The sequence below is a fragment of the Cryptomeria japonica genome, chromosome 1 (assembly GCF_030272615.1).
Source record: "Cryptomeria japonica chromosome 1, Sugi_1.0, whole genome shotgun sequence".
Classification (NCBI taxonomy): Eukaryota; Viridiplantae; Streptophyta; class Pinopsida; order Cupressales; family Cupressaceae; genus Cryptomeria; species Cryptomeria japonica.
In genome coordinates, this window is record NC_081405.1 from 379,047,635 (window position 1) to 379,060,371 (window position 12,737).

At 36.8% G+C, this 12,737-nt stretch overlaps 1 protein-coding gene across 1 annotated transcript in view; it reads left to right on the forward strand.

Moving 5' to 3' along the window:
• LOC131070900 (probable alpha-amylase 2) overlaps positions 1–12,737 on the forward strand; it is a 229,350-nt gene that overhangs the window by 55,583 nt on the left and 161,030 nt on the right. The window contains exons 4-6 of the mRNA XM_058006569.2: positions 1,393–1,433; positions 4,624–4,750; positions 4,846–5,072. Coding sequence (XP_057862552.2) covers positions 1,393–1,433; positions 4,624–4,750; positions 4,846–5,072 — 395 coding nt within the window. The remainder of the gene's footprint in view (positions 1–1,392; positions 1,434–4,623; positions 4,751–4,845; positions 5,073–12,737) is intronic.

A 12,737-nucleotide genomic window follows, 5' to 3' on the forward strand; every position in this document is an offset into this window, starting at 1 on the left:
TTGGAGTTGTCTCAAGTGATCCTTAAGTCAATCTTCAGCATTTGAGAAACTTTGTTCAAGAGAGGATAAGATACTTTTGGGTATTTTAATCTATGTTCGCATGTGCCTAAAAACCACATCATCAGGTAGGATCAATATGAAATTGCACCAAGGACTTGAAAAACGCTAATTGAAGGATAGACACTTATTGGTGGTTTATGCAAGTAAAAGTTCTTCCAAGCATCATGAATGCTGGCAAGGAGCTGATAATATTTTTCTAAAGTATAAAATAAGGGTTTTAGTGAGGAAGGACACACAAGTTGAGTGCCAAAGGTAGTTTAAAACCCTGCCAAAGGCAGCAAGCTCACTAGGAAACCATGCCAAGCTTTAAAGAGGACAAGTTATTTAGTTTAAGTGACCTTCTGAGGTGGCAAAAGAAAAGGAAAATCATGTCAAATTGGGCAATGATCTTATGAATTGCACCACAAGTAGACCTAAGGAATGCCACACTTTTCAAGTGGTGATGCAACTAGAAAGCTCTGCCAAAAGTGTGAAGCAGATGGTTATTAGAAGAACATTAGGGATGATGCACTTTCACAATGGCATAACTGGAAAAAATCATCCCAAAGGTGGTAGCCCTTTAAGTGAAGGGCACGTAAGTCATGAACAAAATATATCACAACGTGATGCACTTTCTTGGTGAGCAAGCCATCCATAAAGTCTGCCCGGCTAAAGAAAAATCATCCAAAATCAGATTTAGTGCCATATTAAAGTGTCTTAGAGCAAAAAATGTAAATTCATGGTCATTCCTTGTCAGAGATGGTCTGTTTTAAGAAGAAAGTAGATTTAATGACTAGGAAAATAAATTAGAATGGAATAAAAGCTATATACTGTTCTATATCCAACTTTGCTTATACATTGGTAGAATAAGTAGCATTTAAAATTTGTCATATGTATCTAATCTTAGTTTGATGGATTTGGTGCACAATACAGAGAATGCAATCATTTTTTGATAATATTTGATCCAAACGCTTAGTAGGGAGAATATGACTACAATGTAATTAATTCATTTATGACATCAAACTAGCATGCATTTGCCCTTTACTAAATCATTTTTTGAACCCTTTTAGTCGTGGCACCAAAAAAGAAAAGTGGTCCATATACTAAATTAAACATGTAATGGCTTGGTTGCATAGAGTTTAAACATTATATATCTTTTCAAATTTCGAGTCAGCATAATACATGGTAAAACAACTATTTACTTATTCTTATCACACATGGTCTGAAGTTTAAAATTTAATGGCATCATAATGATTTACAAATTATTCATTTTGTTTCTTTTTCAAGATGGTACAGCATTTATTATTTTCCAGTCACACCAAGGAGCTGACATTGTTTAATTCACTTTTCCAGGTCAAAATGTAATTGGAAGAGGAAGAGAAATACTTCTACAGGTATAATGAAACACAGCTCAGATCCCAGGTTAAAATTTTGTCATGGGTGTTTTACAGATTGACAAAAATATTACATTATTCCACTTAAGGTATCATTTGCACATGTTTGTTACTTATCATTAAATAGACATTATCTTATTTCCTATTTGAAATGTCTCATCCGAAAAACATCAGAGAAGCTTTTAGACTTAAAACTAAGAGAGAAACAAAGAAAAGACAAATTCAAAATGAAAATGAGAATAATTCTTTTTCTTACACTCTATTATATTAGATTTGACATCTGTGCATATGCATTTGAAAATTAAAAATTAACATAGGCTGTGTATACCTTGAACACTTCCCGATGAGAGTGAATGGGTAAAAACAAAAATATATATCCCTTTAATCTTGTAAAAGATTCCATATCCTTTATCTTTACTCCAATAGATGAATGAATATGAAAATCGAAAACAAGCTTTTCACAACTCTAGTCAAAATGGTGATGTTTTTCATATTGTAGACGATACATACCAAAGTAGAAAGTTGAGTTTATATATTCCGGCACTTGAGAAATTGGATGATTTACGGATTTATTTGGAAAGAATAAGGCAAACAAGGACATATTTTGTGGCAATGGTAATTATTCAGTGTTGACGAAGCCTTCAGTATGGGGGGATATGGGGAGGAGTTTCAGGTGTGGCAAATGTTTTCCCAAAATTTGGGGATGGATCATGGAAGCTAAAAGAATATATAATATTTGAAAAATTAAGTACAAAAATAGTAAAAAAGTTACAATTTATCATTTATGTAAGTAATTTGACAATTAGTTGAACCAAAATTCTGAATATATATATTAAAAATTCAATTTCATGACTTCATCAAGTTTGCGATACAAAATTAATGTTACAATCATAGCTTGAAAACTTGGTGTTGAGAAAAACTTGCACCCCAAATTTTTTGATTCGTACTAAAAGGACCTGACAAAAAATAAGTGAATGAAAAAATTATATAAATGCACATAATAAATATAAATAATGCATGAAACTCATAAAAGATTAATTTAAATATGTCAATTTGGTCATAGTAGCATTACTCCAAATCAGGATTGACTCAGCATACCAAAAGTATAAAAGGAGATGAATTAGTTGAGATTTAATCTAGAGACTAGAAATTGCTGAAAAATTCGTAAAATGGGGAAAAAATGCTTCTTTTGTTATTTCAATACAAATTAAGGGAATAGCTATACTATTCCTATCAGCATGGCCCAAAACAGTTTTTTATGTGTTGTTTTTTTCAAAACCAAAATTGGGGTTTGGAACTTTGGAGGCAGCAGCCCCGACAGGGTTGAGAGGAAATGGCCTTGTGGCTTGCTAAACCCATAGCTAGATCACCTAACCCAGTAATCTGAGTGACCCAACTTGGTTGAGGCCTCAAAGCTCATCAACATTTTCTTACAAGTTAAACCCCATGTTACATAGGACCATGAGGTATTGAAAAATCCCCTTTTTAATCTTTTGGAGCAGATTGCTTTTAAGTTTATCAATTTTTAAACCCTTAAATCTTATAAATGATCAATTCCCCCATGTTTCAAGTGCTTTAGGTTGAGTATTTCCTTCTTCCATAAAAAACATAGCACTCACATAATGCCACATGCAAACAGGGAAGACAGGAAAAGCCAACAATTTATAATGCCATAAACAGATTCTGACACATATCAACAATGATTTCAATCAACACTTTACCTTAAACAAAAGCAACACAAAGGTTAGAAAGTGTTTCTTGAGACAACCCAACTCCTCTCCGCACTATCTCTTTATCCAGATTTAGTCACAACCCTTTCTCCTTCCTTTTAATTGCAGCCTTCACCTGCATACGTAATTCAGATACTTAACCAACCAACAGGCCTATTTTACTAACTTTTTTGAACCCCTTACGTGTGGATCTCATATCTTTAAATCCCCTTTTTCCTTCCTCCATTGTATGAGAACCTATCATCCCCCCTTTTCATTAGGTTTCTATTTAATTTTGTTCATTAATTGTGGAAGACATCTCCATGAATCATTCCCCCCTGCAGTCATCATTTCTTGCTTGTCTTGAACAACTCCAGCCTCTGAACTCTGGGTTCTACCTTCCACCTTGCATTCCCAGCTGTCCTCTCTTGGAGACTACTTGTTAAACCTTCATTTACTCTCACCGCTGTTTGGACATTAAGTCAAAGAATTTTTTAATTCTTTTGTGAAACTAAGATTGAATGAGGAGGTTAGTGTATATTTAACAGAGGAGTGACTGTGTAATAGATGACATGGGCGCTGAAGGTGAGGGCTGCACAGTTGAAGAAGTGGGATAACATCATTCTTTTTATTTTTTTCTTTGTTTTCATTTTGCTTGTTTCCCAAGAAACAGTAATGAGGATTCAAATTCTCTCAAGCATTATAAAAGGAAAATTTACAGAATTTAACTGTGACAAAAGATTGACTTTATTTTATAAAAATGTCATGGGAATACACTGCCCTGCCTGGGATGATTGAGCAATGTCTAGACTCTGCGCTGTTGAGGGTAATATCCTGCTTTGCAAGTGACACCCAAAGGAATGGCAGAAGGACATTTTGTCCCTGTCTTACTTTCCCTGGGTTATGCCCATTACCATGTGTGTGGGTTTTACCTTGGGGATGCATCCACCCCTGGGGAAATTTGCTATTTTTCCATTTGTTATATTCATTCCGCATGCTCAAATATTTTTATTCTAGATGGAGGGATATAGTCTCTGAACTTGTGGTTAAAAGGTGTTTGTAATGTTTTCCAGTTTCTTATTTAAATTGTGTTTGATTTTACTTGACAACTCTAAATTTAATAGAAGCTTATAAGCTCAAGCAACACAGCAAGATGTAATTTCTCATGGTTTTATGATCTTTGTTTATTATTTAGGATGATATCATCCTAAAGCAGTTATTGAAGCCCATTGTCGAGATTCCAAAAGCTGGGATTATGGTTATTTGATAATTCTCATAAACCTCATTTACAATATATCACAATAATTTTTATCCAATGGTGTGCACATGAATCTCTTTTATTATTCACCTACCCAAAAGAATGCATACGCATTAATAGTGAACTTGCATTTGCATCCAAAGCACCTAGTGGAAAGGAAATGGAAAATTTTCATGATCACTTATGTTGTTTTCAAAATGGAAAGTAATATGATGTTTTGTAGGGCTTCAACTGGGAGTCACATAAATATCAGTGGTGGCCAAGTTTGGAGCAAAAGATCCCACAAATTTCAAAAGCAGGATTTACATCTGTGTGGCTGCCACCTGCTTTTGATTCCCTTGCACCCCAAGGTCAGGAAATGTTGATTTGTTAGTAGTACCACAGAAACTCACATGATTTTTTTTTATTGACTTATAGATTGAGAGGTTGAATTCTGACTTTGCAGGCTACCTGCCCCGGAATATTTATTCGCTCAATTCTGAATATGGCTCAGAGTATCAGCTGAAAAGCTTACTTAAAACAATGCAAAACAATAATGTGAGAGCTATGGCTGACATAGTTATTAATCATCGTGTTGGGAGCACTCAAGGAGCTGGAGGCCTGTATAATCGCTATGATGGAATGGCATTACCTTGGGATGAACGTGCTGTCACTCGCTGTACTGGTGGACATGTAAGGCATGCATACTTGATTGCTCTGCAATAGAGATTCTATTAATTATTTTTCTAATTTGTTTGTTAATTTGGCATGTCAAAAATGTGTGATAGGTTACAATTGAAAGCCTAAATTGTAACACAGTTGAAACAAATTTTGATTAGACTTCCGGTATTGGAAATTATGTGGAACCAAATATTTCCAGACTAGGTTACTGTAAAGACAACTAGATGTTTATACTTTATACAAAGATAATTCTTCTATAAATGAATGAAACACAACTGTATAATTAGTTGGATGATAATTCAAGTTTAGTTCTTAGGTTTCTGAAGACTATCTCAGTTTTGATTTTCTGATTGAACTAGTTTTTCCATGAGAATATTTCTATTATTTTCCATGATATCAATGAGCACTTGACATGTTTGCTTTGTGATCTACATTGGAAGATTAATATTATTGCTTCCCAGCTTGAACCTTGAAGACTTAGATAGATTATCGTGCATATCCGTTCCTATAAATGGATCCATTTTTCATGAGTAATAAAGTATTTTCATAGGAATAATTAGAAGATTGGAAATGTATATTCTTCTACTGCATTTTATTTATTTTACATATTGTATTTAAAAGCATGTATCTTGAGTGTGTTCCAAATTGGATCCATTTATCAATTTCTCAGCATCTCAAGGTGCACAATCCTGATTCCAATTTCTTGCACTGCATGAAATTTATATTTAAGAAGTTATTTTTTGTTTAGAAAGCTCCTAAGTATTGTTTCCAAATTTCTCACCTCTGACATATTACAAGTCAGAGGAAAAGTAAAAAAGTGAGGAGAGGAAAGAAAAAGCATTTAAAAGAGAAATTAGTTAGGGTCGAAGGAAGAAAACATTGGGATGAATTTTTTTAACCTTAGAATCACTCATTTTCAATGCAACAATGAGAAAAGTAACAATTAAACAGCTGACCTCCAAAAAGACATCTTTAATGTGAAATTACAAGCATTGAGAATGGCCCCAAGGATGGTTGAAAGATATTGTGAGAGTATTCAAGAAACGTGACGCTATTGTTTTTCAGCTGTGCTTCTGATTTATTTCAGCCCATGTTTTAGCTTGTTGAAGGAGAAAGTCTTTCCTATTGGTTAGGATTGGTGCATGGAACGCTGTGGAATTTTTTTGTAGTTACAGATAATTGTATATTTTTATTTGAATATAGTGCACCCTGAGGAAGAGTCCCCTGAAATGGGGACATAATGGACAATGGGATGGGTATGAAATGTGACTCTGCTGTCCTTGATGCCAGGGCTCCAATAGGGGTCTGTCTTTAGGATGCACCTGCAAAGTGGGGACGTCCCCCTTTTGGGGAAGGGGTCAGAGATGAAGCATTTGAGGATGCCCTACTAACCTTGGGATGGCCAAACGAAAATCCAAGAATCCCTCAACCAAGCTAGGGATGTTAGGATGTCCTTAGTGGTAAAAAAAAACTTATTAATAAAAAAATATGAAAAATAAAAAATACATTTAACTTTAATCCTAAACCTAAAAATGGCCTCACCCAAGTCCCCCATTGTAAAGAACCTATAAAAACCCTAGCCAATGCCCTTTTGCAATCACTAGAAGAAAATAAGGCAAAAAGGCAAAAAGATAAGAAGAGGAAGAGGAAAGAAGAGAGAGAAAGAGGAAAAGGAAGAACACCAACTCCTTGAGGCGTGTTCTCAATCCCCATTGATCATTCATTTTCCCATTATAAATTTTTATTTTAAATTAAATCATTTATGAGCTGTTTTTTGTTTTTTTTTAAATAATTCAATAAACACAAAAAATCTTAAGTAATGATAAATGAGATTGCAACTTCTTTGGATTCTCTTTTTCTACCCATTGTGTGACCTAGAATAAGAAAAACATCAGGAAAATCCTTGTGTTTAAATCAAGTAGTGATTATTTTTTATTTTTTAGTTGCAATGGGCTAATGAAATAATGTCTTAGCAGTCCTAGATAACTTAAAGAAGGATTGAAACTTATATGTATCCTTTGTATTTGTGCCTCATGTATTGGAGTTGAGAAAATACAACACCACAGGAGCCCAAATGATCTCTGCAAGCTGAAAAACCTATTACAAGGAAAAGCAAGGAAGCAAATCACAGAAGAAAGAAATACATAGAAAATATGCTCAAAAAGAGAGAGCTCAATATTCACAAAATGTGTAAATGTAAAAAACCTTCTTCTTCATACAATGAAAAGAATGAACTCAACCTTTGATAGGTCAAGAAACCCTAAAAGGGAAAACCTAGGTTTGCACATAATAATTAATAAAAGAATTAACTATTATGCACCTAAAGTTAGCTTAAGTGTAAAAGAGATAAAGGGAACTTAAATAATTAAACAAATATTGTTTAATTAATTAAGTAAATACCCGAATACTCTAACACCCCCCCTTAAGCTAGACTTAGGGAGAAGCTAAAACCTAGAACAACTACTGAAAGCAAGAAAGATGGGTCCCAACAACAAGGCCTGATCAGGTACCCAAATACAATGAAATCTCTATGAACTGGAGAAATAGAGAAAACAACGTGGGAAAAAACTCTACTCCAAAAAGAGATGGAAAAGAACACCATTGAAGCATGAAGAACCTGCAAACTCTATCTAAGAATAACTGCTGAGCTGAAGAACCCCCACTGAAATAGAACATGACCAGGTAGAGAAGACTATGATCTGTATGAGTGCCCTCAAATGACACTACTCGAATCAGAAGGCAAACAAGGCAAACAACTGAAATTGAAGATACAGATGGCATGAAAACACCAAAGCTTGAAGAGCTGATCAATCGAACCATGGAAGCACTAGAACCAACAGGACAAACCTCCCCATAATGCGGAAGTGGGAGAGGGACAGAAACACTGAAAAGAATAGCCAAGAAGAACTCCATGATGAAGAACCATGAACATCAAAGGTGCTGAGAAAAGTACATGGTGTCGTGGAAGGAACACTCACTTGACACACATCATGAGGTGAATGTCGTGGAAGGAACACTCACTGGAAAAAGGTAGATGGCAAACAAGGCAAACATCAACCCCCTCATGGCACTTTATCAATAGTGCATGTACAATAAGGCACAAGATGTGCAAGATCCCAAGTAAACAATGCATGATGGCACTTTATCTCAGTGTGTTTGTATAAATACAAGCTACAATGATAAGAAGACTATAAATAGAAATGAGAACCAAAAATAGAGACATCCTACCCAGAGAAGAGATCCCAGGACCTGAAACAACCAAGATATCCACTAGAGTGCTGAAAAGAAAAAAAATGAATAAAATATGCATGGAGCAGAATCTGGAAATAAAACTCATATGGCTGGAAAGTACACAGCACACGCTTTCCAAAAATATAAACTTTTTGAAAAACGGAGTTCGGATGCTCATTCTACATCCCTTGGAGTGCAAAAAAGAGACCTCACTTTGATTGGAAAAAAACACAGTCAAACAGCAAAATTGGAAAAAATTACCAACATGACGAGGTCCGGCTCAGAACCAGCTTTCCGATGCCTATTCGTTTTTGAAAAAACGACTCCGCATGCCCAAGATAAGGCCAAAAAACCAAACCCCCCCTTGAAAGAGGCAAAAAAGGTAGTTTGGTGGCCAGGCGGTGCTCCGGTGGCCAGTGGGTGGCTCTCTGGTGGCGGCCGGGTGGAGCTCCGATGGCCAGGTGGTTGTTTTGGTGGCTGGGCGGCGGAGCTAGGGCAGCCGGTGGGTCGGGTGGAGGTTTCTGGCAGCGGCGGAGCCAGGGCAGCTAGCGGTAAGGGTCGGGCGGTGGCGGCGGCGGCGGCAAGGGAGCCGGCGGGGGCCGAAGGGAGCTGCCGGTGGGGCTGGGCCGGGTGGCGGGGGCCGTAGGGAAGCCGGCGGCGGCGGGGTTGCAGGGAGGCCGACGGCGGTACTGGGCCGGGTGGCGGGGGCCGCAGGGAGGTCGGCGGCGGCGAGTAGGGCCAGGGAGGTGGGGCCGCCGAAGGGAAGCGGCAGCTGAAGGGAAGCGGCGGCCGGAGTGAGCAGGAGCCGAGGGCTGGCGGGGGCCGGAAGACAAGGATGACAACGTGGGGTCACATCGGTGGCAGCCAGCACGAACACCTGCAAGCTGAAAAACCTGTTACAAGGAGAAGCAAGGAAGCAAATCGCAGAAGAAAGAAATACACAGAAAATATGCTCAAAAAGAGAGAGCTCAATATTCACAAAATGTGTAAATGTAAAAAACCTTCTTCTGCATACAATGAAAAGAATGAACTCAACCTTTAATAGGTCAAGAAACCCTAAAAGGGAAAACCTAGGTTTGCACATAATAATTAATATGCATCTAAAGTTAGCTTAAGTGTAAAAGAGATAAAGGGAACTTAAATAATTAAACAAATATTGTTTAATTAATTAAGTAAATACCCGAATACTCTAACATCATGCAACTTGAAGTACGAAAAATAGAAGAAAATCCTAGTGTTTGTAGCAACTAGTGATTGTTTTGTTTTTTTATTTGCAATTGGCTAACCAAAAAATGTCTTAGCAGTCTCAGATAACCCAAAAGGAGGATTGCAACGTTTGTGTATAGCAATATTTTTTATTTTCATTGTTGACCTATTGTTGGTATTATAGGAGAGGGAAGGAGCAAGGATGAGCTTTAGTTTGGAAGATGGACGATCTTACTCCATTGTTTTCTGTCTTGCTTCTTTTGGTTGCTCTTGGTTGAATTGTGTGTCTTTGTGTGACTTGTTTTGCTTGGCTTTTTGTTTTCTCTAGTTTGGTTTCCCCATTTTTTAGATTGATTGTGTTCTCTTTTGGTTTTATTCCTGTAGTTGGGCATTTAAATTTGTTCTCCCATATAATTGGTTTAGTTCTCTTGTGTAGAGTTTTGAAATTGGAAATACGTGGTGGTATAAGTAGGAAAAGTGGAGGAAAGATTTGATAAGTAAGGTTTCCTATTTTACTAATGGTAGAAAATATAGCAAAAATTCTATTGAGGATGCTCTACTATTCCTAGGATGGCCAAGGGGATGTCCAGGAGTCCCTCAACCAATCTAGAGATGTTAGGTTGTTCCCAATGGCAAAAAGACAGATAATTTTAAAAGACACAAAAAGAAGAAAAAATTCCTACCTTAAACCTAAACTTGAACCTAAAAGAGGCGTCCACCAAGGCACCTCGATGTAAAAAAAGCCTATAAGAGCCCTAAAAAATGCACTTTTCTAATCACCAGAAGAAAAGAATAAGAATAGAGAAGAAGACAAAAAGAAATTAGACAAGAGGAAGAGGAAGAATGAATGAATAAATGTTTTTAATCACGTCCACGAGGCCAAGCAGCCTATGGGACCCACAGATAGCTAGCGATGAAACATGTATATCCAAAACCCAACACCTATACTTCCATTTCTTTTTGCATCTTGGATATTCTACTGTGTAACTTGACCAGAAAGTCTGCAACCCTTATTATCTTCTCTTCTGCGAAGGAAGAGAAAGAGAAAGAGGAAGAGGAAAAGGAAGAACAACACCAACTCCTTGATGTATGTTCTCAATTCCCATTGAGCTTTCCTCTTTGTATTTTCAAGCTGATTTCAAAATAAAGCATTCATGAAGTTTTTTGGTTCTTTTCTAAAGTTTCTAGAAATATAAAATATAGAAAATAATGCTAAATGAGATGGCAACTTCTCTATATCCTTTCCTACCCTTTGTGTGACTTGATTGAGAAAACATAAGGAAATTTCTTGTGTTTGTATCAAGTAGCGATAGCTTCATATTTTAGTTGCAATGGGCTAATTAAATAATGCCTTGGGAGTCTTAGATAACTCAAAGAAGGATTGGAACTTGTATATATCCTTTGTTTTTGTGCCTCGTGCAACCTTATGTATGGAAAATAGAAGGAAAATCCTAGTGCGTGTAGCATAGTTACAAAACTTGGACTCGACACTTAGACTTGGCAAATTGAAAAACCATAAAATATAGAGAAATTTTAAGTATTTAAAGATTTTACCATGCACTCTTTAATAAATCAACTTTAAAAACATATTTAACTTATCAATTAGAAGCTACTTTGATCACATGCACAGATATACATTGGCCAAATGAGTTGAAGGAAATAATATTTTTAAATATATAAATATTCTCAAGTGTTTAGGTAGACAAAACTCATGGATTATGATATCAATGGATTATGTTATACATTGGTTCCTGTAAGATGCCCCCTTGCTAGCCACTTTTTTGTCTTTCCCACTCACTGTAATTTTGTCAAACAGTTTGCTTGCAAGTTGATTAATATGGTTTCTGATTTGGGTTTGTTTGTTGGAAATTATTGTTCACATTAGTATTTAGATTAGATATAAAGTTGTATTATTGTTACACTATTATGTTGTTAGTATGGCTTGTTGTACAAGAGATTGTAGGGAAGTGAGTTGTTAGAACAACTCGTATAATTAGGGAGAGGTTTCCTATAATGTAGGAAGTAAAAATCCTATATATATATGTAATTTGTATTGAACATATGAAGAAACACTATTATTTGTGTGTAAAATCTTCTCATTAGATCTCTGCCCATATTTCTTCATATGGTATTAGAGCAAGACTAAGTGTAATTCCCTCACCGGAATACCTAGGACGAAATAGTTTAATGATATATTGCTGAAGTGTGAGCTTTGAAGTTCATATTCATGGCATAAGGAGTTTATATTTCTTGGCAGATCTAGTTTGCTCACCATTTGTAATGTAGCTATTTTGAGGTGGCATGCATTCTTTCTATGGTTCTTTATTCCCAAGTGGGTGCCTTACTATTATTTGGTTGTGTTTTTGCATTGGCATTTTCTAGCATACTCCAGATTAGGGCCGTATCTTGTTTGGAAGGATTGTTTCCTAGGTCATTGGATCAACTCTTATCCTTGAGAGCCTGCAGAGATTGTGGTGGAGTATTCGAAGATCATGCTTCATGTGGTGGTGAACATTGGTAAAGTCTGTCCCTGTTTTTTATCATATGAGTTCCCCCTGAAGCCATTAATTCTTTCTAAGCCGTGAACCTTCTTTTGAGCCAACTCCATGTGAATCGCAAGCCTAGGGTTTTGTTGTGCGTTCTACACACACACCCCATCTTGGACAGGGACCCCCCGATTTTTGCAGTCTGCCCGAGAATGAGAGGACTCTTAAGGGAAGTCCGAGCCTTTCGTATTGCCTTGCAAACCCGAGAGCAATCCCGAAGTTACACCTCCTTGCAAATGCCAAAGGAATGCCGATAAAGTCCCCTTGCAGAGTGATCACGCACACAATCATTAAGGCGTTGAAACACAAAGGGGGAAAATTGCGATTTTCCCCACATTCGCCAACCAAAATCCTGACTTTGCAAAATACTTCTAAACGCCAAAGAGAGCACATTGAAACCCTAAGCTTGACCCTGCAAAATGTTTTTGGATGCCTGCAAATCGCACAAAATCTCTAATTAACCCGAAATTCAAAAGGCCGAAAAGCCCAGTTCAAACAAAGTCGTGCGTTTTCCTTTAAATGGCCGAGCTCGTGATTTCAATATGGAGGCATGTAAGTTAAAATCGCTCAAATCTTCTAAATAGCCCGACATTTCACCTAGCAAAGAGAGGCATTCAAAACGAAAATCGTGCCATTCATTCATGAAACCCAAAAAACAAAGAGTCGAGCCAAAAAGAAAATCACGCAGAGCAAC